This window comes from Podarcis erhardii, assembly GCF_964252035.2.
Source record: "Podarcis erhardii genome assembly, chromosome: 7".
Taxonomy (NCBI): domain Eukaryota; kingdom Metazoa; phylum Chordata; class Lepidosauria; order Squamata; family Lacertidae; genus Podarcis; species Podarcis erhardii.
Genome location: NC_138511.1, coordinates 57,096,336 through 57,121,821, shown reverse-complemented (window position 1 = coordinate 57,121,821; position 25,486 = coordinate 57,096,336). Strand labels below are relative to the sequence as shown.

Here is a 25,486-nt window from a genome sequence, read left to right as displayed (position 1 = left end):
ATTGTTAATTGTATAGAATTGCCAGCCTTAAAAATGTGACACTCATTAGAGCTGGGAAGGGACACAGAACCAGAAACAGCTTTGGTTTGAATCAGAATGCAGGGAGATAGAAGTTTTTTTAACCAGGCTTGAAGAGGCCTGTGAGCTCTTGGGTTTTTATTTTATTGATTAGTGTTTCCCAACCTTGTGCCTCCAGCTGTTTTTGAACTACAACTCCCATCATCCCTGACTAGCAAGACCAGTGGCAAGGGATGATAGGAATTGTAGTCCAAAAACAGCTGGAGGCACAAGGTTGGGAAACACTGGATTAGATGTATATCCCATCCTTCCTCCAAGGAGCTCAAAGTGGCATTGTTCCCCCCACATCCCCATAAAATCCCCCACAACAACCCTGTGAGGTAGGCTAGGCCAAGAAACTGTGACTGGCTGAAGGCCACCCAATGAGCTTCATGACGGAGTAGAAAAAGAAAAGCACTGACTCAAGTAATATTAAGCCTTGAGTCCATCACAACTAGATTAACATAACCGGCAGCTGAATTGCCTCCCTTGATGTTCAAAGTGACTTCAGGCAACATTCTGTGACAGCTCGTTCACTCACACAGGGCATGAAAATGTGTGTGCATGTATCAGTCCTTCCCAAAATAGCAAAACTTGCATTTGTTGTACCATTACTGTGGATCTCAGATGATACTATTTATGCCAAAAGACTGAATGAATCTCAGAATGAAGCAGCTGCAAACTTACACAGAAGGCTGTTTGAATTTTTATTATTATTAATTTACAGACATGTCAGTGTCCAGGAACAGAGAAAATTATACATTTGCAATAGAACTCTGATGGCTATTCGATAGCTGGGCTTTCAAGCTACAGTTGCCATCAGCTTTCATGCAAATAGTCCTGGAAGAGAACTGAAAGCAGTGACAAAACATCAACAGAAGCCTACAGTGATGATGTGATCCTTCCTGAGCAGAAATGTATTGAGAGTTGGAGCAGAACCACTAAATTTGGCACCGTGCTGGCCATGTCTCCCAATGATGCAGCAACCTCTGAGTCAGACACATAGATAGCAAATGTGGGGGTGAATGAAAGCAAGACACTTTTGGTTACCAACTTTCATTCACATAATCTTCTAAAAATGGACCCTCCCTAATTACTAGTTTTTGCTGACTGGGTCAAGCATCAGGAGCGGCATCATCACCAGAAAACCAGGTTGTGACATTTACACAGCCCAGGAAAAAAGGTTCTCACGCTAGGCTGACAACCTTTAATGTGTGTTTTAATAGTACTAGAAAAATTGTGGAAACAGTTTAAACTTCTTGCGATGGGATTCCTCCTCTTTTTGGGTCTTGGAACTCCCTCTCCCAACTCTTCCATCTTATCGACGTTGGTTCAGTCCTGTGAGATTCCGTATCTGTTTGGTTCACAAATAATATGTCATTAAATATAAGGCCAATGAGAAAATTACTTGCTGCAAACAGGCCACTGCTCCTTATGACTGCTCCTTATGACTGGGAAAATTAACTCTAGCAAGCTGTGGTTTTCAAATGGTGTTACAGGGAAGGAGTCCCTCAGTGAGAATAAGATCAATAAGGTGAGCAAACTTTTCTGGAAAAAAGCTTGCCCCCACCCCTTAACAAAATTTCTCTGAAACATGCACCATGTGTTTCAGGGCATGTTCCCATTCACTTAGGATGGAAAGTGAGGCCCAAATAGGCCTGGTCAGTACTCTGGAGGACATGAACATGTTGCCCCCAAACATACAGCAGAACCCTGCATAACACACACAGATAGCTTGGCAGGAAAGTGGACTGGGAAGATAAAAATGTGAAGGCAACAGCTTTCAAGGAAGGGCATTGGGCAGCAACAGATTATAGAGAGAATTCCTACACTTCTTGTGGTTGCTCACTAACTAAGCAATTTAACATTTTATTCTGGATTCGTTTAACAAAATGTATATGCTGCTGGATTTGTAAAAAACCTCTAAGCGGTTTAACAATATATAAAACAAAACACTGAAATTATCCGTAAAAACAGTTATTTAAAATATAATTAAAATCAACTATAGCAAAAAATAAAAAATACATGTCAATATTCTACGTGGCTGAACAGGCTTACCTAAACAAACATGTTTTATGCAGGCATAAAACAACATACAAGCAACCATTTCCTTTTGCATTCCTCCACATCCATTATTGCATCAATAATTTCCCAGGGGGGAAGCTTTTTGGTATGCAACCACCTGAGGAAATCCTGTGTCTGGCATTACTTACAGTGACAGCAGCACCCATCAGTCCCTGGACAAGGGCTTCTCCTGTTGCCTGCACCTAGGAAACAAAACGCAGGCACTGAAATATTGTGCTTTGTGCTGGTTTTGCATTGGTGGACCAGCCCAATATGGAAAGGCTATAGCTCAGTGGCAGAGCATATCTGCTTTGCATGTAGTGTGAGCCATGTTCAGTTTCTGACAGGGCTGAGAAATAGTCCTGTCTGACTCAGCATAAGGATGCTTCCTAAGAGTTATTCTACAGTGATAGAGCTGACAGCAAGTACATGCTATTTGGCCGGAAGTATCTGTAGAAACCTGAAACGGCACTACAGTGACATGCAATCTTAGGATCTCAGTGGGATCCAAAGACCTGCACGTATACAGCAAACACCAGGCACAACTGGAACAAACACAATTGATTAACATCACAGCAGCAGCTCCAACACTAACAAAAGACTTGCTTCGAAATCTCCAGGAAGATTTTCTAAGCAAATTAGTCCGATTTAATTCAGAGACCAATAAAGTGTATCGCATTGAGTACCACTTCTTCTCCTTAATGTGAATAATTAACTTACATTCTCCACCAGGGCCTGTATGAGAACGAAGCATTGCAAAGTTATGAGAAGCTGCACAGATGGATTGACTGCAACTATGTGGGTGATAATATAATGGTTCTTTCCAATGCTATCACCACAGCATGTAGGCAGGGCCCTTTTCATATGTTGCACAGATGGGGGTAGTGCTAGACTTTGCCCGGCAATCTGTGTACCTGTCTGAAAAAAGGTTCCAACTTTGTCAGCAAAATGCTGCATGTTTTTAATGCAGGGGTGTAGAATCTTTGGCCATTTCCCCCCAAACTACACCCACATGCCCCCTCACGTCTGATATCCTATGCAATGTCAGGTGCAGGTAAGTAGAGACCTGGCTGCCAATGCACATTAAGGAGTCTTAAAATACACTCCTAATTGGCAAGGCAAGGCAGGTTTCAGACCAGCCAAAGGGGGACCTACAGCCTGGCAGCTGCTTAATTACATGTGACCCTCCAAACACTGCAGGTCTACTCTTGTTCTCTTTGCCATCCCTCTGGGTATCACTTTCCCATATATGTCAGGTGTATGTGTGTGGGAGAGAGACAGAGAGAAAGAGACAGTGTGTGCCCGGGGAAAATACCATAAATGGGACAGAGCCAAAATAGAAAGAGCAATGAAAAGGGTGAGGGAGAAAAAGACTGTGACAAACAATTAGTTCCAACCTGTGTTAATGGAGGGGTTGGGAAACAGAAGAAAGCTGAAACAGAGAGAGATGGAGGAGAGAGGGGGAGACCTATTAAATCCTGTGATGCTGCAAATTCCACCCACTTTGGCTCTGGCCCCTAACAAACTAGCCCTGAGGAAATGCACCCTCAGCAAACAGGATAATGGTTCCCTAACCCTGGACTAAGGGATGGGGAACTGGTGGACTGGGCTTGGTCTGCCAGAGCTTCTTCATCTGTGCATCCCAGACTCCAGGGTCTCTCTTCTCACTTTAAGTCTCTCACATTCCCCTTGCTGCAATGTAGTCACAGCCACAAGGTGAACCAGATAGACAAGACAAGAGCCCTGCAGGCAAGCAGGCAGGCACACCAACAAAATGAGACACCTGAGAATAATGACTAGACTGGAACATCTTTCCAAAAGGCACTCTAGCTACAGCACTCTGTTGCCATGCCTCTGACCTCACATGCATGCCTACCACTCTCTCTCTCTCTCCTCCATCTCTCTTGCTCTCACCATGATCAAACTGCAGCCATGAGAAAAAATGAGGGAGATGGAAAGAGAAGGCAGAGAGAGCTGGAGGCAGGCAGATAGGTACACAGGGAATTCTCATAAGATAACAGCATGTGGAGATTGAAGCAGCGCCATCTGAGAAGTGCCTGCCAGCCTCCAGCACTCTCATCTTTCTGATGGATTGTGGAGAGGAGAATGGGAGAGAAACTTCAGGTAGGCTTCGGCCCATCCACTTTAGCTGCCACCATGAGTTTATATACATGAATGGTTGTATCCACCTATGTTTTACTTAGAGCTGAAATTAATGGACTCTAGTTAGTCACTTCCATTAATTTCAATGAATCTACCCAAACCTGTCATAGGACCTCAGGACTGTGCGCATGTTCTTGTGGAACACCCAGGAAAGATTGAGGATTCTGGAGGCTAGATCGGTGCACTGGGCAGAGAGGAGTGAGCCAACAGCCAACAAAATGGTTGGTTTGGGGCTATCAAAGGCACAGTTCTCTTCTCCACACCCATCTCCCCAAATCTGAATCAATGAAAACTTGCTTCTAGAATTCCCAGTAGCTCTACACAGAACACTGTGTGACAGTAGCTAAGCATTAAATCTCCTAAATTAGACTAAGAATACAATTTAGCATTCATAAGATGTAACAATCAATTAAAAAGATATTCTGAACCCAAATCCTAATTATTTGCAAAATATGTGCATCCTAAATATTTAGAGGTATGTGAATGGATGGATGTGTGAATAGTTGTATGTTTGCAAATGGGGGAGATGCATGAACGGATGTTTACGAATGGGGCAGAGGCAAAAAAAGGCGCCTTCTGTTAGCCCACTTCTGACTCTTGTCCTCCCCACTTTCCCCTCAAGCGAATGACTCCTTAACCCCATAAAAGTTCCTCACCTATAGCTTAAACTGGCCTTTTCCCAACCTGGTGCCCTACAGAAGCTATGGATTACAACTCCCATCAGCTCCAGCATTATATGACCAAGCTGGCTGGGGTTTATGAGCATTGTACAGTGGTACCTTGGGTTAAGGACTTAATTCGTTCCTGAGGTCCGTTCTTAACCTGAAACTGTTCTTAACCTGAAGCACCACTTTAGCTAATGGGGCCTCATGCTGCTGCCACGCCCCCGGAGCAAGATTTCTGTTCTCATCCTGAAGCAAAGTTCTTAACCTGAGGCACTATTTCTGGGTTAGCGAAGTCTGTAACCTGAAGCGTATGCAACCTGAAGCGTATGTAACCCGAGGTACCACTGTAGTCCAAAAAAATGGAGGAAAGCAGGTTGGGGAAGGCTGGCTTTAACAGTCAAGTGAAGTTACTTCTTGGGTTTAAACACACACATATGAAAGTATGACCAAAGCTACAGTTCACATGTGCCACAGAAGACTGTGCTGTTTATAAATGGATTACCTGCTTAGCTGTGTGTCCCATGTTCATGGCATCAGCTATTCTGTTTTGTAAGAAGGACCAAGTCTCCTCAAAGTCAGGAGAGGAGTCCTGAATCATCACTAGCTCTGTAGTGTTGTAAATGCCAGCAAGCACTGCTCGACGAGTGTACCAGTTTATCTGTAAGGGTAGAAACCAAGAGACAAAGTTACATGAGTTCCTGTAAGAAATTAAGACTTCACAGGCTATACCAATATGAAATTATCCCATCCATGACCAGTAGTAGCACTTGAACCCTGCATTATTATTTTTAAACCTAGATTTCTGTGACAAGTGAACCCAAATTATTCACCAAGAATTGCTGGATTCTGCAATGAGTTCTTCTGGGAGATGCCCAGAGTGGCTGGGGCAAAGCTGTCAGATGGGCAGCATATTATTATTATTATTATTATTATTATTATTATTATTATTACTACTACTACTACTACTACTACTACACAGCAAATGTAGAGCTGTGTGATTATTTTGCACTGAAGCATCACTCCTTCCTAGGACTGACGGATGAAAGATTCTAGTATGTAAATGGAACCCAGCAGATTTTCATGGGTCTCTATTGCACAGCCCATTTATTTCTACAGACTACTGGATCACAGCCCAGTGCAAAATCTCTCTATTCACCACCAACCACCACTGCTGAGCTGAAAAACAAACTGGCCTTGTTCCACGTTAGCCTAGTAACTAGTCCCAAAGCACGAAGTTCAGTCAAACTAGCTGCTAAACCAGCCGCATGAAACCCCACGAACAATAAATGTTGAAGGTGTCACAATATTCTGTCTTTTTATTGCAACATACAAGGACTACAATCCTATGTCCATTTATATGGAAACATATTGCATTGAACTTGGTGGTACTTACTTTTGTATACATATGTTCAGGATTTCACTTAAACAATTAAACAACCCTCTGAAAATAATTCGGCACATACCTTCTAGTAGAATAGAAATTTTGCCCAAGAAATCACCCCAATACCTGTCTATCAAGCATGTAAACCAGGGATTAACACAAAAAACACAAAAGGACAGTCAGGATCCTCCAGATCAACAAAGTAGAGATTATTATTGAACCAGCATCTGTTTGGGGCATTAATCAGTTCATAGGTTACATAAAACTATGTTAGGCACACCACAGCTGAGAACCAATTACTATATCATTCAGCCTGTCGAAACTTCAAAAAACATGTCACTCAAAATCCATTATAACAAACGACATTCTCCTATTTCTTTTTATCATTTCTCAAACTGTCGTTAACCAAAGTGGAAAATTGGATTCTTTTGCAACTACCTAATGAACATATCTGGTGCCATCCACAATAGTTGCAATGAAGTCCTGCCAGCAACGCAAAGGCACTTTTCCAGTTTCCAAGAAAGCTTGGGGGGAGGGGGAGGGGGAGAGGGAGAGGGAAGAAAATTAAGCACTATTTGTAAGGCTGAATATTTTAACAAGTTCATCCACAATTTGCATACTCCAAAAAGAACCTTAGTTTCCTGGTGTGAGCACTGTCTTTTATTTGGCTTCCTGGTTTATTCCTTTAATTTGTCTGTGTGCTACTTATTTGTCACTGCAGTGGCTGCTATTTTATCCTCACACAAGTTTATTAAAGTCATTCATTAACAAGACCCACTAAGCTTTTCCTACCCCTTACTTATGTAAATGCAATAGGTCAAGTAATTCATTAATTACTTTAATTAAGATATAATTTACTTTGCTATTATTTCCTGCTAGAAAGTTGATGGCTCTCATAAGCCCTGGGTATTTTTAGGGAGCTGCTTACGAGTTTTCAAAGAACATCCATCACTTTCTGTTGTCCCGGCTGGAGGTGGGATACTGAGCAGCAGAACTGTGGCAAATGGCCAGTTCAACTCTCTGTGTGTGTCACTTAAATAAATACATTCCACTTTGTTTCTTTCTATAAAAGGAAAACAATGTTATAATTAAAAAACCTTACACAGTACTGTCAGCTAATATTCTGTCAGTTTCAAATATATCCAGTTCTAGAAGTGCTGTCTGCTTTGATTTGGTCGTTTTAGTTTGCATTATTATGTTTCTTTTAATAGTTTTTTTTATAAGGCTTTAATTTCTCACCTTAGGTGTCTTCAAGAAAAGTGATATATAAACATTGTAACTTAAGTCTGGTTTTTGTTTTAATTTGCTGACAGCATGACTGGGCACACCACTAAGCAGAGGGCCAGTGAGAGCCCAGTCACCCATTATCCTTACCTGCCCAGACACACTTGGATGAGCTGCATATTTAATTTTAGCTTATGCAGACTGACGATATGTACAAGGTGCTTGCAACTCTATGCCCAACCGCATGGCCTCTTGAGCCCTGCTCTTGTTGCTTTATTAAAACTAGCAGAGGGGATCTGATTAGCTGGGTGTGATTAATGAGCAGCAGCAGTGCAGCCACTTCTAAAGAAGCCAGCTCTCGACCCGCTGGTTTAGTCTGAGCTAACTACCAACCAATAACAAATACCCACTTTAAAGGAAGGTAGTGGAGAGTTGTGGCAGGGCAGCTGCAGGCACCCTTGGCTTATATGGATTATCTAGTCCTGTTTCAATCTGGGTTCAGGTCTGGTCATGGGACTGAACTGGCCTTAGTCACCCTGATGGATGATCTTTATCGAGAACAGAACAAAGGGAGTGCAACTTTGCTCCTTCTCAATCTTGCTGCAGCTTTTGATACCATCGACCATGGTATCATCCTAGATCAGCTCCATGGTATGAGGGGGGCCTGTGTTACAACAGTTCTGATCCTACCTTCAGGGCTTTTTGGACCCTTGGGGCTTAAGAGTTGTATCCTCCTTGTGTCCTCCTTTTTCAGCGAGTGACTGTTGCTAATGCAATAAAGAGGGACCATCATACCCCAAGCTCTTTGGAAACCAAAATCCTGAAAGCTTTTTAGCACCGCAAGTGTTTGAACTGCATAATTTTCCCAAGCACAGCCCAGAATGTATTTATCATGCAAGGCAGAACATTTCAAGCTTTCCTGTTGCTCCCCAAAGTCCTATCAACATCTGTGTCTTGCTCAGACTTACATCGGTGGACTGGTCTCCTGCGTAGTGCCACATGTCATCCACCATGCTCGTCAGGAGGTTTAGGCTGGCTGGGATATTGTGCGGCAGCAACAGCACACTAATAGCCTAGGGAGGGGGAACAGCCAGATAAATTAATGAGGCAAGGAGAAACACTCTTCACCCACACTTTCCTCCCCCCTTTTCTATACACCTTGTTTTCATCTGCAACAGGAGTAATCCAACATCATTTTTTTGGAAGTCTAATCAACCCTAGATAGCATAGCCAATGGTCAGGGGTGAGGGGAGCAACATCTGGGGGGGCACCATGTTGGCTATCCCTGCTATACAAGTCTTCCCAGTACTGATTCCTTGCCATTTCTGCATACATCATAGCTTCAACTCCACTGCCTGTGCCCATCTTATGGGACAGAAAACATTGGTAATGCTTTTTATTACCGTAAAAACCTAGCAATGGCAGCCACGAGAGGCCTAAAGCAATTCACAGAGAAATCCAGTTCAAACTTTGATACCAGGAGCAATCTAACTCAAGCTTGAGTTTCCTATCATACTTGAATAGGAAAAATAAATTATGGATATGTTTGCTATTTTGTGATTCCAAGAAGATGACTGCTACTAAAGGCCCTTAGGATCTGAAAAAGTGAAAGGAATTGCTTCCCCACCCCACACTCCGGTCAGGTTACCATCTCTCACCCTAATCAACATGACAGCACTGTTGACTGGATAAACAGAGAGAGGTATAAGCAGCTGTGGAAGGAGATGAGGACAGAGGGTGAAGAAAGAGCCATTGAGAGTGGAGGGGGCCCTCTTTCCATCCTCTGGACCCCCTGGAAAGCTCAATAAACCTGCTGCACCTGGAACTGAGTGTGGAGAGTGGAGCTGAATGGGACACAGCTACAGGAAGCCTGAGGAAGTATCATCCACCTTGGACCCACCCAGAAATCTGACCCGCTGGTCGATTTAACCCGGCCCCCATGGCAGTATATGTCCTGGGGTAAAATCCTTTAAAAAGCTCAACTTTGGTCGGCCCTCACACATGTTCATTTCATCAAATCTGGCCCTCTTTGAAAAAAGTTTGGGCACCCCTGGTGATGTCTGCTGTTTCCAGGAACTCTTCTCATAGTAAGACTTTGGTGGGTAAGCTGAGTGAGTTTGGTCCTTGGATGAGAACTCGGAGGCTGAGAGAGGAGAGTGTGTCAGAAGGGAAATGAATTGATACTGATTTTTATATATTAGAATCTTAATTAATGTAACTGTATTTTTTTTGAAATATTTTGTTTATGATGTCGCTTCAGTTTTCTGTACACCACTTAGAAATATTTTAAATATATTAAGTGGTACATGAATTAAATAATCACTCTTGGGGTGACAATGACAACAGCAAGGGTGATCTGCAACTCAATGTTGTAGCATATCCCTGCCCTACATAACAAGTGCTTCTGTTCAAGGTTCCATCCATCCTAGAATAGCAGCCTAGTAATGCTACTCATGCCGCAAGGGGGAGAGGGACAGCTGTTCAGGAAGGGAGAAGGGGGGAAGAGACATTCTTTCCCCTCCACTCTTCCAATACCTCCCTAATATGTGGAAATCCCTACTTTAATGTCAACCATCTGGCTTCCCAGGGAATTATAAGAAATATACCAATTCTGCTATACAAAGCAATGAACATAGGTGACACTAAGGGATATCCCATGTTTTCAAAAATAATGTTAGGTTTGTACCTGGGGCCATTTTTCAATATATGGAATCAACATTCGCAGCCTGGCCTCCAAAGCATCCTTCAGAAACTGGTCTGTCTTCTTCTTCCTTTAAAAGGAAAAGAGCATTTATTGTGATTTTATTCTTTAATTAAAAATTGGTAGCAAGATGCATTAGGGAAACTACCTCACAAGTGCCCTCCTTGTGACCACATTCCACGGTTAGGCTTTCTGTGGCAACATACATTTGTCACCTGTTGTGTTTCTGCCTGAAATGGTGGCACAATAACTAACCTCCCACAGCAGCTGCGGTGACCAGTACTCACTCTGCTTGACCGAGCTGCACCAGTTTGTGTTGCTCCTCTAAAAGTTCAGTCAGCTTGGAGTTACACTGTGCAACAAAGTGCAGGATCAGTTCGCTGCCATCATTGTGAAAGAGCCCTGCTGCAGCAACAGAGAGACCCAGTGACTAAAAGGAAGAAGGGAAACAGGTTGAACAGGTAAATTACCCAGGAGCCAGAAAGCAGGCAATACTGTTCTACAGCCTGTTTGGTACAAGCATTCCAAGCAAAGCAACAATGCTGTGGCCAACACTGTCGCTCTACATTATGGCCCTATCTCATGTGCAGAGTAGCTTTCATGCTGCTGTTAAAACTCAGGCAGTTCTGCTCTACACTATGTTTTTAAGGATCCTACAGCTAATCCCTCTGCATTGCAATGATATCATCCAAAAACATCCTCCAAATTACTGTTTTCCATCTGCAGAAAGTAGAAACAGATTCCTAGAATGTAGGAGCCCTCAAGGCAAGATTTACGTCATGTCTTGCATGTGCTTTGTGGGTAAAGACCCATTGTGGTCAACAAACTTTTTATATGGGTTAATTGCAATGGCTCCCCACCAGGCAACTCTCAGAGTTATAGCTCTGCAAAGTTTTAAGTTCTTTGTCGCAAACCTCTCAGCACCCACATAAAATAAGAATTGTTCTGGGACCACCACAACAGTTAAAAGCTTACTAAGGCTGTAATTCTAACTCCTCTTACTTGAGTTTAAGCCCAACTGAATTCACCAGAATTTACTTCTGAGTAGACATGGTTAGCATTGCTGTGTTTAGCACCTCATGCAGATGCTCCCTGCACCTCTTAGCACATCAGTCCTCTTGATAGCTACCTTGGCTCCCTCTGCAATAGCATCTGCTGTCCAGCCATGAGTGGGGACAAACTCCAGAGCTGCTGTCAGGATTTGATGCTGCAGCTGTTCCTCACTTTCATAGCCCTCTGATTCTTCACCTCCCTGATCCGTGTAACTAGGAGAATAAAAATACAAAGTCACACCCTCAAATACCAAGGAGTCTCCCATTTTGGTCTTCCATATCACTTTTCCATTGCCTTCATAATTCCTGCCAACTTAAAAGCTGCCCCCAGTTTGCTGTGCTCAAACTTTTGCTTGTTCAGTGTACACAATGCTAGTCTGTTAACATTTACAAGGGAATTGATGCCTCCTCTGATAAATCCAGGGATCTGCTCATCACAAGATCAGTATGGATTTTGTGGGGGCAGTAAAAGAAGACACACTGCAATGCTGCTCACGTCATCCTGGGATTACAGGCATGGGAAGGAGATGCCAGCTTCAAAAGAACACATAGGAACATGCCTCCCCAGGGATGCAGAAATATCACATCCTGCTTGCAATACAAAGCATTACGCCAGAACTGGTTGTGAGTTTGTGGGAAATGAGATCTCTCAGAGCTTTAAGTGGTGGTAGGAGAATGCAGGTTACCTGGGGTGTAAGTGTGGATGCTCTTGATCATGCTGCTCCCCCACTGGCTCTGACTCCAAATGCTGGTGGCTGGAAGACTGTGGGGGCTGTTGTTTCTGCTCATCTGACGCTCTCCGCAGCACAGCTGCAGACTGAATGGCACGTTGCACTGGGTATAGCTGGCGTCTGAAGACTGAAACAGAAACCAGTTCAGTAAGACAAACTATTGTCTTTATTAGCCACATCAACTTCATTTTTGAAGTACAGTTATAAAAATTTAGAATCAAAGCAACCCAATGAGACTAGCCAATGAGATAGGAATGCCTGGTACCAAGAGAGAATGGCTTATTCAAGGCTACCTTCTAAATTTGCAAGGATGAGCAAGGATTTGGACCTAGACTAAGCCTGTATATGCTCTAGTCCTCTCAAAAGGGCTGGGTTCTGCTCGTACAATACATCACTGATACTTCAAACAAGTATTACCTTTGAAAGCCTCTGTCCTAACATGCCAAAAGAAGTTAGCCAATGCAAGTGGCATGTTAGCCAATAATTGCCCCATACGCAGATTACACTGGCAATTATCTATATGTTTGTCAGTCCAGGCAAATATGCTTTCTCTTTTATTGTTGCAGAAGGACATATGAAATTGAACAAGTTAGCCAATGCAAGTGGCATGTTAGCCAATAATTGCCCCATACCCAGATTACACTGGCAATTATCTATATGTTTGTCAGTCCAGGCAAATATGCTTTCTCTTTTATTGTTGCAGAAGGACATATTTCTGTTCAGTGAAATTGAACAAGTGAATGTGCTGAGCTGCTTTATGCCACTGCAAAACTCTAGGTTAAACAAATATCATTTGATTGTGAGTATGCAAGAAACTTGTTTGGTTGGTTGGTTAGCTTTGTTGGCATGTCCATAGGCTCCTTCAGTGTAAGTTCCTGCTCCTTGGTGAACAGATCAGTAGACATTTGGATAATGCATATATGTAGACACAGATATTCATCTGAAGCCATACTCCAAGCAATCAAATTAAAGCTGGTATTTGCATCATAGACCCTTTAGAATCTCAGGATTAAACTTGCCCAGGAAGTCAAAACCTTACCCTTCCTCCAAATTCAAGGAGTGTGAGGAATGGCTGCAGTAAACTCGGGGAATTGCATCCTGCACACCTTGATGAAGTGGTGTGTTAGACTAGAGCTGTGTTCAAATCCCCACTCAGCTATGAAGCCCACTGGGTGATCTTGGGGGCCAGTCACTACTTCACAGGGTTGTTGTGGGGATTTGAATGAGGAGGGGAAGAAAACCATGCATGCCACCTTCAGCTCCTTTGGGGGGAGGGGAAGGTGGGATATAATTGCAACAAACAAATATGAATAAATGAAACAAATAATAGCGGTAACAATAATAATATTTTATATGGCCCAAGCTTAGCTATGGCTTAGCGTTCAAACCAGGTGTAAAGAGGTTGAAAGCAACTAAATAAATGATTTATCATTTTGATTGTACATGATTAATAATAATAAATACATGAGCAACAAACACCAGCCTGACAAGGGTTGAGTTTCGGAGGGTTCAGAAATCCCGGTGGCTCTTTCCCTTCCCTGAGCGTTATTTAACACAACAGCGTATAATGATTGCATGAACTGCGCAAATGAGCCACAATTAATCGCCTCCCCGGCCCCTCAAGGCGAGTTCAGGGGCGTCCTTGCCCCTTGGGTGCCACTTGCCCTTCGCCTCACCTTTCCCCGCCCCGCCCCACAAACCCCGCTCAGGCCCCGGCCGCAGGCTCAGTTTCCCGGGCGCGGAGGGAGTGGGGGGTCGGCAGGCGGCCCCCTCCTTTTCTCGCCCTCACCCGCCGCACGAGCTGCTCCTCACCCGCCTGGCAGCGTAGCAGCCCCCAACCCGCTCGCCTCAGACTCGCCGCGGCCGCCGCCATCTTTACAGTGGGCCAGGGAGCAATAAGAAGCTCCTTGGAGCGGGAAGCTCGAAGGGGCAGTCGCCATCTTTGGGGAGGGCAAACAGGCAGTGGGAGGAACCGCCCCCGCTGGCAGGCTTCAAAGAGAGTGAAGCAGGAGCTGTAGTATAGAGTTGTCTTTATAAACCACACTTCCGGGCTTTACTGGCTTTCCGCTGCAACTCACAAAGTCACATTGCAGGTTATAGCTGCGTTGCATCACAGACAGATCATCTCTTTGAGATACTTTTTATTTTTACAATCAAGCGGCGTATAAATTTATGAAGTAAATAAATATGCCTAGGAATAGTGTGGCACCACAATGCTCCCTTAGAAGGCAAGGAGCTACCTGTTACCCCCCAGATAATTGTGGGATTCCAGCTCCCAGATCACCCAGCTCAATCAATGGCCAGGGGCGATTAAAAAAAAAACCCCACACTCATGACTCAGAGAATCACGGACAATGGCGGCTTTTGGAAAAGTCAGACTTGTGTTCCTCTTCTATTCCCCGCCCCACCTCTTCTATCTCTATGTTTCACAAATGTCCGCCCCTTGGCTGCCATCTTTGGAACGGGCAACGGGGCGTCAGGAGCCGCTCTTTAATTGCTCACCGCCATCTTTGCAAAGGGCAACTGAGGTAGGGGGCGGGCTTAGCTGAGGGCCGATCGAGAGCTCGTGACGAGTCGGGAAAGGTCCGTCCCGAGCGGCTGGAAAGGGGAGGCGGCCCGCTGCTGCTGAGCTCGCGGCTCCGGGAAGGAAAGCGAGAAAGGCGGTACGTGTCGAGACGCGGGCGGGGAGGGGCAGCCTAGGCACGTTCTCTTCCCTTCCTGCGCTTGAAATGGGCGAGGGTCTTCCTCGCTGCCCTTGGGTCGCCTTTAGACCTTTTTCTAACGGAAGGCGGGGATCGTCGTCGTCCGTCGTCCCCCCCTCCCCGGCCCACACAGACGCACGCGCGAATTGCCCCGAGGCCGCCCATCTCCCCGGCACCTGGGCGGCTCGTGACGTCACTTCGGCCCTTCCCCGTTTGGTGGAGGAGGAAAGAGAAGCCGGGGGGCCTTGAAGGAGCTCGAGGGGCCATGTACACGGCTCTCCCCCCCCCTCCCTGCTTGTGGCAGGGTCAGGATATGAACTTGGGTCATTCAGCTTCTATTCCAGCATTTGCCAAGCTGGCCCCCTTCCAGGTGTTTTGTACTCCTGCTGAGGCTGATGGGTGTTATAGTCCCACATGCCTGGATGGGGCCAGGTTGGCGGACTGCTCCAATACTTTTATCAGCTGTGCTGCTCTTCAGTTGCTGCCACCTCCTCACTAAGTAACTTCATATATCCCCATCCTCTTTGGTTCACCAGAGAGCGTCCTTCAGTTTCTTCTTGGGATTATATCTTTTCCCTCCTGCCTACCTAGTCATTGAATTTAATTGCAGCCTTACTCACCATAATAATTGTTGCTTAGCCCAAAGCATACTCAAGTTCAGGCGCCAGGCTACAAAGTTCTTGCGATGGCCAGCTGGAATGCAGCCATTTGAGGAAAAGGAACCCAAAGTTGCTGGTCTTTCAGCAGAGGCAATAGAGAAACCTCACAAAGGTGGTCTTTCTGCAGCTGCAATGGAGAGGCCCTATAGTCACAGCCCTCCCTTGATAGAACTGCAGAGGGTAGGTGATAGCTTAGAGAGGCCCTGCAGGTCTTTTTGAAAAAAGGCATCACCTTCCCAGTTTGCATAAAAGTCTCTTGCTTTTCGAGTTGAGTAGCTTAGTTTCCGTGTGGTAAGGATGCTTTGTCTGAAGCTGGCCACAGCTGAAGGTGCAGAAAGTGAGCAAAAGGCCTTGAGATGGATCTTTAAAGAGATGTGTATGATTGAACTCTTTACCAGGCCCAATTACTTTCAGTAAAAAGGGGAGAACCTTGGTAGAAATGGAAGACCCTGATCAGTTGATGTGCAGACATGGTCTCACTACTTGCTACAAACTGATTCTAGACTTCTTATTACTCCATTTTCATTGGTTGCTTAAGATCTGCTTATCTGTAGTCGAAACAAAATTTAAAAATTCCTTCTGATAGCACCTTAGAGACCAACCAAGTTTGTTACTGGTATGAGCTTTCGTGTACACGCGTATGTTTTGAAACTCTTATCTGTACCGTTTGGGGGAGAGTAGTGCCTTCTGCAGATCTGTGGTTCAAATGTGTGCAGATGAGATAAGAATAAAGAAATGGCCTCGGTCCAGTATATCTGAAGGAGCGTCTCCACCCCCACCATTCTACCTGGACACTGAGGTCCAGCACCGAGGGCCTTCTGGCGATTCCCTCACTGTGAGAAGCCAAGTTACACTGAACCAGGCAGAGGGCCTTCCCGGTAGTGGCACCCACCCAGTGGAACGCCCTCCCACCAGATGTCAAAGAGAACAACTACTACCAGACTTTTAGAACAGTGTTTCCCAACCTTGGGTCTCCAGCTGTTTTCATTTTTTTTTTTTTGAAATAATTTTTATTAATTTTCATAAAACAAAAAACACAAAATTAAACAAACAAACAAACAATACATGACTTCCCCATGCCTCCCCTTCACTGCACCCCTGTGTCCAAAATTTTTAGCAATCCTTCATTCCTTTTCAAAATTTAATTTCCTTCATGATTTTCCTAACTTAAATATTTCCAGCTATAATTCTCTATTTCTTGACCCTTGACATTTTATCAGTCCGAAATTTTGCAACAGTTCTTAAGATATGATTTAAATTTTTTCCAGTCCTCTTCCACCGTCTCCTTCCTCTGATCACGGATTCTGCCGGTCATCTCTGCCAGTCCCATAAATTCAGTCACCTTCGTCTGCCATTCTTCCAGAGTAGGTAGTTCTTGCATCTTCTAATACTTTGCTAGGAGTATTCTTGCTGCTGTAGTTGCATACATGAAAAAGATCTTATCTTTTTTTGGTACCAATTGGCCGACCATGCCCAAGAGAAAAGCCTCCGGTTTTTTTACAAATGTCCACTTAAGGACTTTCTTAATTTCATTATAGATCATTTCCCAGTAGGCTTTAACCCTTGGGCAGGTCCACCAAAGATGATAAAAAGTTCCTTCACATTCATTACATTTCCAGCATTTGTTACTGGGCAAATGATATATCTTTGCAAGCTTGACTGGAGTCATGTACCATCTATAGATCATTTTCATTATGTTTTCTTTCAAGGCACTACATGCCGTAAATTTAAGTCCTGTGGTCCATAACTGTTCCCAGTCAGCAAACATAATATCATGACCTAAGTCTTGTGCCCATTTAATCATTGCTGATTTAACTGTTTCATCCTGTGTATTCCATTTCAGCAACAAGTTATACATTTTAGACAAATTCTTAGTATTGGTCTCTAACAGTTCTGTTTCCAATTTTGACCTCTCTTTCTGAAATCCTAGTTTCTTGTCCTGCTTAAAAGTTTCATTTATCTGATAGTAATGTAACCAGTCTCGAACTTTGGATTTTAATTTCTCAAAGCTCTGTAATTTAACTTTTTCGCCATCATATTCTATGATTTCACTATATTTTGGCCAATTAGAGTCCATGTTAAGTTTTTTTACCGCTCTAGCTTCCATTGGTGACAACCATCTGGGTGTTTTATTTTCCAACAAATCCTTATATCGATTCCAAACATTATATAAAGCTTTCCTGACAATATGATTTTTAAAACCTTTGTATATCTTTGCCTTGTCATACCATAGATATGCATGCCAGCCAAAATTGTTATCATACCCTTCCAAGTCTAAAATATCTGTGTCTTCAAGAAGTAGCCATTGCTTCAACCAGCAAAAAGCTGCTGCTTCATAATAAAGTCTTAAGTCCGGCACCGCAAAACCCCCCCTTTCTTTTGCATCAGTTAAAATCTTAAATTTTATTCTGGGTTTTTTGCCCTGCCAGACAAATTTAGATATATCTTTCTGCCACTTCTTGAAACAATCCATCTTATCTATAATTTGCAATGTCTGGAACAGAAACAACAATCTCGGCAATACATTCATCTTAATAACAGCAATTCGGCCTAACAAGGATAATCTCAATCTAGACCATGTGTCAAGATCTTTCTTCACTTCTAACCAACATTTCTCATAATTGTCTTTAAACAGGTTCATATTTTTGGATGTTAAATTCACCCCCAGATATTTCACCTTTTTTGTTATCTCCAAACCAGTTTCCCTTTGAAAGCTATCTTTTTCCCCCATCGTTAGATTTTTTTCCAGTACCTTTGTCTTTTGCTTATTTAGTTTAAAACCAGCCACTTGACCAAATATTTCAATTAATTCTAAAACTCTTTTTGTACTGACTTCTGGTTGTTGTAATGTCAGAACTAGGTCATCTGCAAATGCTCTTAACTTATATTGTTTAGCTCCGAGGTGTATTCCTTCAACCAGCTGATCCCTTCTAATCATATTCAACAACACCTCCAGGACCGATATAAATAATAGAGGGGATATTGGGCAACCCTGTCGTGTCCCTTTTTCTATTGGGATTTCATCCATAACTACACCATTCACAATTAATTTAGCTCCAGCTGTTTTCAGACTACACTCCCATCATTCCTAGCTAGCAAGACTAGTGGTCAGGGATGATGGGAACTGTAGTCTGAAAACAGCTGGAGACCCAAGGTTGGGAAACACTGTTTTAGAAGACATCTGAAGGCAGCCCTGTTTAGAGAAGCTTTTAATGTTTGATGCATTACTGTATTTTAATATTTTGTTGGAAGCCTCCCAGAGAGGCTGGGGAAGCCCAGCCAGATGTGTGGGGTATAAATAATAAATTATGATGATGATGATGATGATGATGATGCTACCCCTGTATTCTCTAGATCTTGGTAACAGTGCTGTAACTGAAAATAGAAGCAAAGTCCCCTAAACTGAAACCATCTTTTGTAAGGAATCGTACCATTTGGGGAAACTGGCTGACACGTTCTCTTTAGAGAATGCTGTCAATATTAACAACCAGGAAATCTCCAGAAATTCCTGTTGATTTAAGTCTCTGTTCCTTGGCGCTTAATATATTGCACTTTGTCAACAGTTGTTTTTTGTTTCTTTCAGGTTCTGCATTGTTTCAGACATGGCGGCTCATGGGATCTCCATGGGCCAGCAAGTGGCAGTCATTTGGGATAGGCACTCTCCTGCTGAAGCTCTGCAAAGTTTTGTGCAGAACATCCAGGCTGCTGTTGGAGTTGAGGGTCATGTATCCGTAGAAAATATCAACCAGCTGCTCCAATGTAAGTGTTGAAAAAGTATTCGTTGCTGTGTTTGGTTTTGAGGTCTCATCGTAGCACTGAATCAGTACATCTTGGACATCATAGAGTGTTGTGTGTAGAGAAGGAAACAGCACTGAGCTCCTTGTTAAGTCACTAACAGCCTGAGAAAAGCCCTTACTGCTCTTGTGCCATGGCGAAGTTGCTAAACAGGGATGGGGCAGTGACTGCTGTCTCTTTGTCTGTCTGTCAGGCTGCTTGTGGCACACAGCAATGACATCCTGTACAACATGGGAAGATTTTGTGGCCATGCAAAGGATGTTATACTTTTTTTGGTGTACCTGGGTTTTTGCCATACAATATGTGAATTGCCTAAGTGGCCTGATTCTGACTGCAGCATGCAGAGGCAAGGAGACAGCCAGAATAACACATTGCAGCCTTGTGTGTAGCAATCTCAAGAAATCTAGAAGTTCTGTTCAGTGACTGACTCAATAAGAGTTTTCCAAGATTACCACTTAAAATGGCTTTGAAAAAATACTGCTGAGGTCATGGTGTAAAACCCCATCAGTTATGACGGCATGCATATGTATGTAGAGGGATAATGTGTGCTCTTCTTTTAACTCTTCAGCATCCCATAAGGAATCCAGTTTTGATGTGGTTCTGTCAGGCCTGTTACCTGGCAGCTTGACTGTGCATAGTGCAGAAGTATTGGCTGAAATAGCTCGGATAGTCAAGCCAGGGGGCCGTGTCCTTCTGAAGGAAGTAGTGACGACAGAAACAGGTAAGGGGGTACCTTTTCTCTTACCTCTGGACCATGGGTGTCAAACATTAATTTGACTGATGGGGCTCTGTTGAGTTTATTTTTATTTTTATTCATTTTTTTCTTTTAACTTTTTATTTGGAAATGCTTTTTATTGGTTTTTGTGAATACATATTAATAACAAAATTCTTTATATAATCAATCCATGAGATTCTCTGAAACCCGTGACTTCCCCCCATCCCTAACATGGGTCCTAATAACAATTTTTTTTACCAATCTACATAATATATTCTCCATATTTTTCATTACTATAAGTTATGCATAAACCTCATTGCTTTACAAGTGATTCTTAATGTCCAGCTAATGTTTTAATTTGCTTACAATGTTCTCTTAGGTAAATTATTAATTTTTCCCATTCTTTTTTAAAGTCCTTATCCTCTTGATTCCTGAGTCTCCTGGTTAGTTTTGCCCGCGGTTTCGTTGAATTTAAGCTGCCATAGCTTAGAGCTTGTCTACACCTGAGCATGTCAGATGGTCACGGCAGAGTTGATTTAACCAGATGTTGATACAGCATCTGTAACTGAATATTACTGGGTATCAGTGGAAGCACTGCTGGAAGTTGTGCGTTCTTGAGTTAAGTTATACCACGTTCAAGCCAGGGCCAATATTCCTGCTTGTGGTGCAAGAGAACAAGATATTTAAACAAGTTAATTCAGTGATTGGCCTAATAATCACTTCCTTATGCTAATTAAGATCAGCTAGAGGGCTTTAGGGATTCAGTTACTGGGAGATTGCTAGAAATAGCCCATTTATATTAGTGAGGGCCAGAGCCCACTATATTTCCTAATTAATTGAATTGATGTCTGGCAGTTCCTAAAGTGATTCAGGAAATACAAAGAATGAGGCCTGTGGGACACTCTTCTGTGGGACAGTCATACTATGAGCACTGCACATAGTTGATTATGGATGCTGTTTCCTCCTTGTCCTACACCTCCCAGGTAACAACAATGGGCTCAAGACAATCCCCAAGCTACCTGCAGCTTTGACACTCTCAGGGCTGGTGGAAATAAAGGAGGTACGTATGTGGATATTGAGACTTCTATAGATCATTTATTCCAGAAAACCTAACTATGCACAATATATTTGGAGACAACAAAGCTTTGGGTTTCCCTAGGGAGCAAGCAAAAGTAGCCTTGAAAATGCTTGCTTTGGGTGGCATTCACTGCTAGTCCTACTCAGAGTATACATAGTAAAATCAATGGGCATGGCTAACTAAGGGTCATTAATTTCAGTGGGTCTATACTTAAGAAGGACTTAGTTGAATACTACCATTAGGTTTCTTTGGATGAGGTTTCTACAAAGGGGAAACATATTGTGTGGGTATCATGGTGCTAATGTGCCATTTCTTCTGGGTACTCTGGGATGGATTTGACACCAGGCTAATACTTTGCTTTGTCTTGTTTTTTAGTTACAGAAAGAGCCCTTAACCTCTGAACAAATCCAATCTCTTCAGGAACATCTGGGGTTCCAGTGCAATGAAATTTATTCTGTTCAGATGGAAGGCAAGAAACCCAATTTTGAAGTGGGATCTTCAAGTCAACTCAAAATTTCTTTTGTCAAGAAAGAGAGAGGTGAATAGGGATCTCTCCTCTTCACAGTGTAATCTTAGGAAATACATTCACTTGTCCATAGAATGTGAACTCACTCTGTTCTTTAGAAGTCAATATAATAACCAAGGTGGTTACTGACACATGGTCTTTGAAAGCAATGCTCTTTACCCTCTAGCTTATAAGCGTAGTGTCTGTTGGTAGCCTTCATTTCAGCCTCCAAAGCAAATCGCTAAACTAATGATGAACATGTTCACATTGCTTTATATTAGGGTGTGGAATCTACATTCCATTGGCCAGAGTGGTTTGTGGCTTAATTTCAGCCAGCCTTCTAGGTCTCCTGCCCATCATTTGTTCAGTGGGGAGCAATTAAGGGAAAAACAAGCCTTTATCTTGAGCACCCCCTTTCTCTGTAAGATGATCTGCAAGAAAATCAAAGCAGAAAGTACAATATCTCAGCTGTGGCAGCCCTATTTTATCATGACAGCGTCTCACAGAACTTCACAGAGTGATGTGCTTCAGAGCACAGTATAATGTGTTTTCATTGTTATGCCACCACGTTAGAGGGCCACGTAAATATTTTATATCTATATTGGGAGCAGACCTTATATTGGATGCATTATAAGAGATTTTCCATAGTTAGATCTGAAAATACGCTGAGGTGCTCTCCAACAAAGTTTGAGCTAAAAGTTCCCAAGAATGGATTAGACAAAATATGTGCTATGACCCCACTGTTGTTCTGTTCTCTATAATTCCTTATTCTGTTCTCCTTAGAAAAGCCGGCTGTGGATCCCATGGCTGCAAAGCTCTGGACTCTTTCTGCCAATGATATGGATGATGATGATGCAGTGAGTATGAAAATCACCTAATGCAAGCAAAGGAATGCCCTTATTTTATACATTTCTCTGTGTTCTGACGGCTATGCCAGTGCCACATTACTTCTGCTGTTTTGTTCTGAGATATCTCTAGGACTGTGCAGAAGCACACCTGGAACAAACATCCCAAAATGGGGACTGTCTTAATGGGGAGGGAAACATCTTAGTTTCATATGGATCATGGTCGTCGTCGTCTTCTTCTTTCCAGGATCTTCTGGATTCAGACGAGCTTTTGGACCCTGAGGATTTGAAAAAGCCAGATCCAGCTTCCCTTAAAGCCCCTTCCTGTAAGGACTCTGGAAAGAAGAAAGCGTGTAAGAACTGGTGAGTACTGAAATACAGTGGTACCTCGGTTTTCGAACATAATCTGTTCTGGAAGACAGTTTGAGTTCCGAAATGTTCGAAAACTGAAACCTCAGTAGCCCACAGCTGTGCCTCCGGATCTTTCACGCAGAGGAAGCCGCATAGCATGTTCGACTTCCGAGGCTTGTTCGAAAACCGAAGCATTTACTTCTGAGTTTTTGGCATTGGAAAACTGAAACGTTTCACTTCTGAGACGTTCGAAAACCGAGGTACATGGACATTCTGGCCCTAAGATGAATTTGATTCCATGGTCATAGGCCCAGCACCTTGTTACTCTCAAGAGAAATGACTTTTTTGTGACATGAACAAATGTTTGTGATGCTGCAAACAAGCTGCTCGAATTGCATGTGGGTTTTTTCAGGTTTAGATGTTGTTCTTTTTGTTTTGTTTTTATAAGATTTGCTTTGTATTAACTAGTAGGGATGTTTTATTTATTTATTTACAAACTTTATGAACTTTATTGCTTGAGATCAGTTATGCAAATCGTGCATCTGAAATAAGATAGTGGGGTGGGGGTGGAATCAGCAAAATATAGCCTTTGGGGAAATCTAGGTAAAAAATGAAGAGCGTGAACTGCAAGCTTATTCACATCAACTTGGAAATGAGTCCACATGGAAACCAGGACTTCCAAATAATGGTACATAAGGTCAGTTTGCTGGAAATGTAGTTTCTCCTAAGTTTGAAACCTAGGCCAGGAACTGGAATTCTTCAACTAAATTTATTTTATTGAATTTATATACAGCCCTATGCCCGGAGGTCCCTAAATACCGGTAATAGGGAAGATCTTGGAATTTGCATTTCTCAGTGTTCTGTCCTGTTTGTAGCAGTTGAGATACTCTCTGCTGCACAGCACCGCTGTGATCTGATTGGAGAGAAATAAGAACTAGCATGTCTAGAGAGCTTTACAGACTCTCTAAGGAAGAATAAGCCACCCACTGCCTGCTTGCAAACTGTTATATAATGATTTCTTTGTTAAATAAATAGATTTATATGTAGATTTATAAAGCCTCTCCCTTCTGCAGTACCTGTGGTCTTGCTGAAGAGCTAGAGCAGCAGAAGAACAACATTCAGCCCAAATCCGCATGTGGCAATGTAAGGATGTACATTTACTTGCTAATCAAAACATTGGATTTATATCTAGGTCGGGAGTGGGGAACCTTTTCACTCTGCTGTGCTGAATCCTTTGGTCCCCCATCACGGCAGCCCCTTTTCATCCTGACAGGCTGCCCTCCTCCCAGTCACTTGACAGTCAGCATGGTCAGCTTGGATCGGCTAGGCTAGATTCCCTGACTGCCAGCTCCAGACTGTAGCTGATCCTAGCAGGGTTTGAAGCCACTGCAAGTCAGCTGGTTGCTGCTGTATTTGAGACCCGCATTCAGCAAAGATCAGCTACACTCCGGAGCACTCACATGTGCTTTCCGCCATTTGTAAATGCAGAGCAAAGCACGGTGATTTCTGATAGCTTGTATACATGGCAAATTAGTTAAGTGTGTTCACCATAGGTGTATGTGAAGGGTATATACAGTTTCTAACACAGAAGAGAAAGCCGTAGAATAATTTGTCACGTGAAGAAGTGTTGTGCAAGATGAGTGTAAAAATGTAACTCCTATCTTGCCTGTTCCCCAAGCCGTGTGGACTGTTCCCTAAATAGCCTTTGGTTCAGATTTGTTCAACTGCTATGGTTGAGGTGGAATGAGAATTATCCTGGAGGATTATATGCAGCCACTAAAATATTTTTTCCACTTGGGGGTGGGGGGAACGTGGTGCATTGAGCCTCAATACTGACTGACTTTGTCTCGTTAAGGCCAATTCTTCCCCTCACCCCTTGAGACAAACTTTGAAGTCCTATTTAATGCAAGCCCCTTCCCACTTGGAAAATGAACAGGAACTGTGAAACGTTCCCCTTTGGCAGGGCACTGACTTGGCCTCTCTTCTCCCTGCAGTGTTACCTGGGGGATGCATTCCGCTGTTCCAGCTGCCCTTACCGTGGCTTGCCAGCCTTCAAACCTGGCGAGAAGATCCTCTTGAATGAGAATAACCTCCATGATGCCTAAGAGAAGGACTGAATCAAGCCTCCTTGTGGGACACGTACACAGCTGTTCTTTGCCTTTTTAGGCTGTGCATTGTTTTGCTGCCATAACCCTCACTCTTGGAAGGTCTCTAATAAAGGGAAAGGGACTTTATTGGGGTCAAGGAAGACAAGCAGATGGGCTGCTGTAAGCTAAAGGGAAAGGTGTGCATTCTAGGCTCGTCTCTGACTAGCTGACCTATTACTTGTTCCTTGGTGTCCTGTTCATTAACATAGATTAGTGGACATTGTGGTTTTTAAAAAATGAGTATGATTTAACATCAAGGCACTGGCCATCCTAACATGCTCTATAGACAAAATGGCTATACTGGCAATTGTCTTCACATTATCCTGGGAATTCTGAAGCAGCTTCAAGTGCTGGCTTGTCTTACCAAGAACCCTTTTATGTATATTTTTTGTGGCCAAACGCAGCACCACAAATTACATTTTGGGGATGGGAGTAGAGGGATTGATTGTGAAATCCCAGTTGCACAGTTATGTGTTCCAGGTTTTTGTGCAACTGAAATGTATGAGGTTCTGAAATTAAACCTGTGAAACTAGCTATCTCATTTCTTCAGTTCTTCTGGTATATCACTGCCAAGAAAACTTCTCTATTGTGGGTGTTGGAGGACTCAGGGAGAGGGAGATGGTACCTGAGCAGGGGCAGGGTTTTACTTTG

At 43.2% G+C, this 25,486-nt stretch overlaps 2 protein-coding genes across 2 annotated transcripts; one reads left to right on the top strand and one right to left on the bottom strand.

Moving 5' to 3' along the window:
• Positions 1-751: 751 nt before the first annotated feature.
• On the bottom strand, positions 752-14,009 carry COQ9 (coenzyme Q9). The gene is made up of 9 exons (XM_081872473.1): positions 13,851-14,009; positions 11,994-12,165; positions 11,385-11,520; positions 10,543-10,685; positions 10,241-10,325; positions 8,523-8,627; positions 5,452-5,607; positions 2,271-2,324; positions 752-1,411 (listed from the first exon to the last, which is right to left on the bottom strand). Exons 1-9 carry the CDS (start codon positions 13,909-13,911, stop codon positions 1,376-1,378), a joined length of 948 nt encoding a protein of 315 aa, XP_081728599.1. The 5' UTR covers positions 13,912-14,009; the 3' UTR covers positions 752-1,375.
• A 542-nt stretch (positions 14,010-14,551) lies between these two features.
• CIAPIN1 (cytokine induced apoptosis inhibitor 1) lies at positions 14,552-25,367 on the top strand. The gene is made up of 9 exons (XM_081872474.1): positions 14,552-14,701; positions 18,983-19,158; positions 19,763-19,915; positions 20,893-20,969; positions 21,363-21,525; positions 22,276-22,349; positions 22,585-22,700; positions 23,762-23,831; positions 24,683-25,367. The coding sequence occupies exons 2-9, from the start codon at positions 19,002-19,004 to the stop codon at positions 24,791-24,793; spliced, it is 921 nt and encodes a 306-aa protein (XP_081728600.1). The 5' UTR covers positions 14,552-14,701; positions 18,983-19,001; the 3' UTR covers positions 24,794-25,367.
• Positions 25,368-25,486: the final 119 nt, after the last annotated feature.

What these genes read in the sequence shown, in the direction of transcription:
- COQ9 (XM_081872473.1), bottom strand. Translation starts at nt 13,911, where the DNA reads ATGGCGGCGGCCGCGGCGAGTCTGAGGCGAGCGGGTTGGGGGCTGCTA. An exon ending in CTATTGCAGAGGGAGCCAAG is followed by an intron (nt 10,686 to 11,384) that starts GTAGCTATCAAG and finishes TCTTCCTTTTAG; the next exon opens with TCACTGGGTCTCTCTGTTGC. An exon ending in TGATGGGTGCTGCTGTCACT is followed by an intron (nt 1,412 to 2,270) that starts GTAAGTAATGCC and finishes TGAACCAAACAG; the next exon opens with ATACGGAATCTCACAGGACT.
- CIAPIN1 (XM_081872474.1), top strand. Translation starts at nt 19,002, where the DNA reads ATGGCGGCTCATGGGATCTCCATGGGCCAGCAAGTGGCAGTCATTTGG. An exon ending in AAGAAAGCGTGTAAGAACTG is followed by an intron (nt 22,701 to 23,761) that starts GTGAGTACTGAA and finishes TCCCTTCTGCAG; the next exon opens with TACCTGTGGTCTTGCTGAAG. An exon ending in CCAAATCCGCATGTGGCAAT is followed by an intron (nt 23,832 to 24,682) that starts GTAAGGATGTAC and finishes TTCTCCCTGCAG; the next exon opens with TGTTACCTGGGGGATGCATT.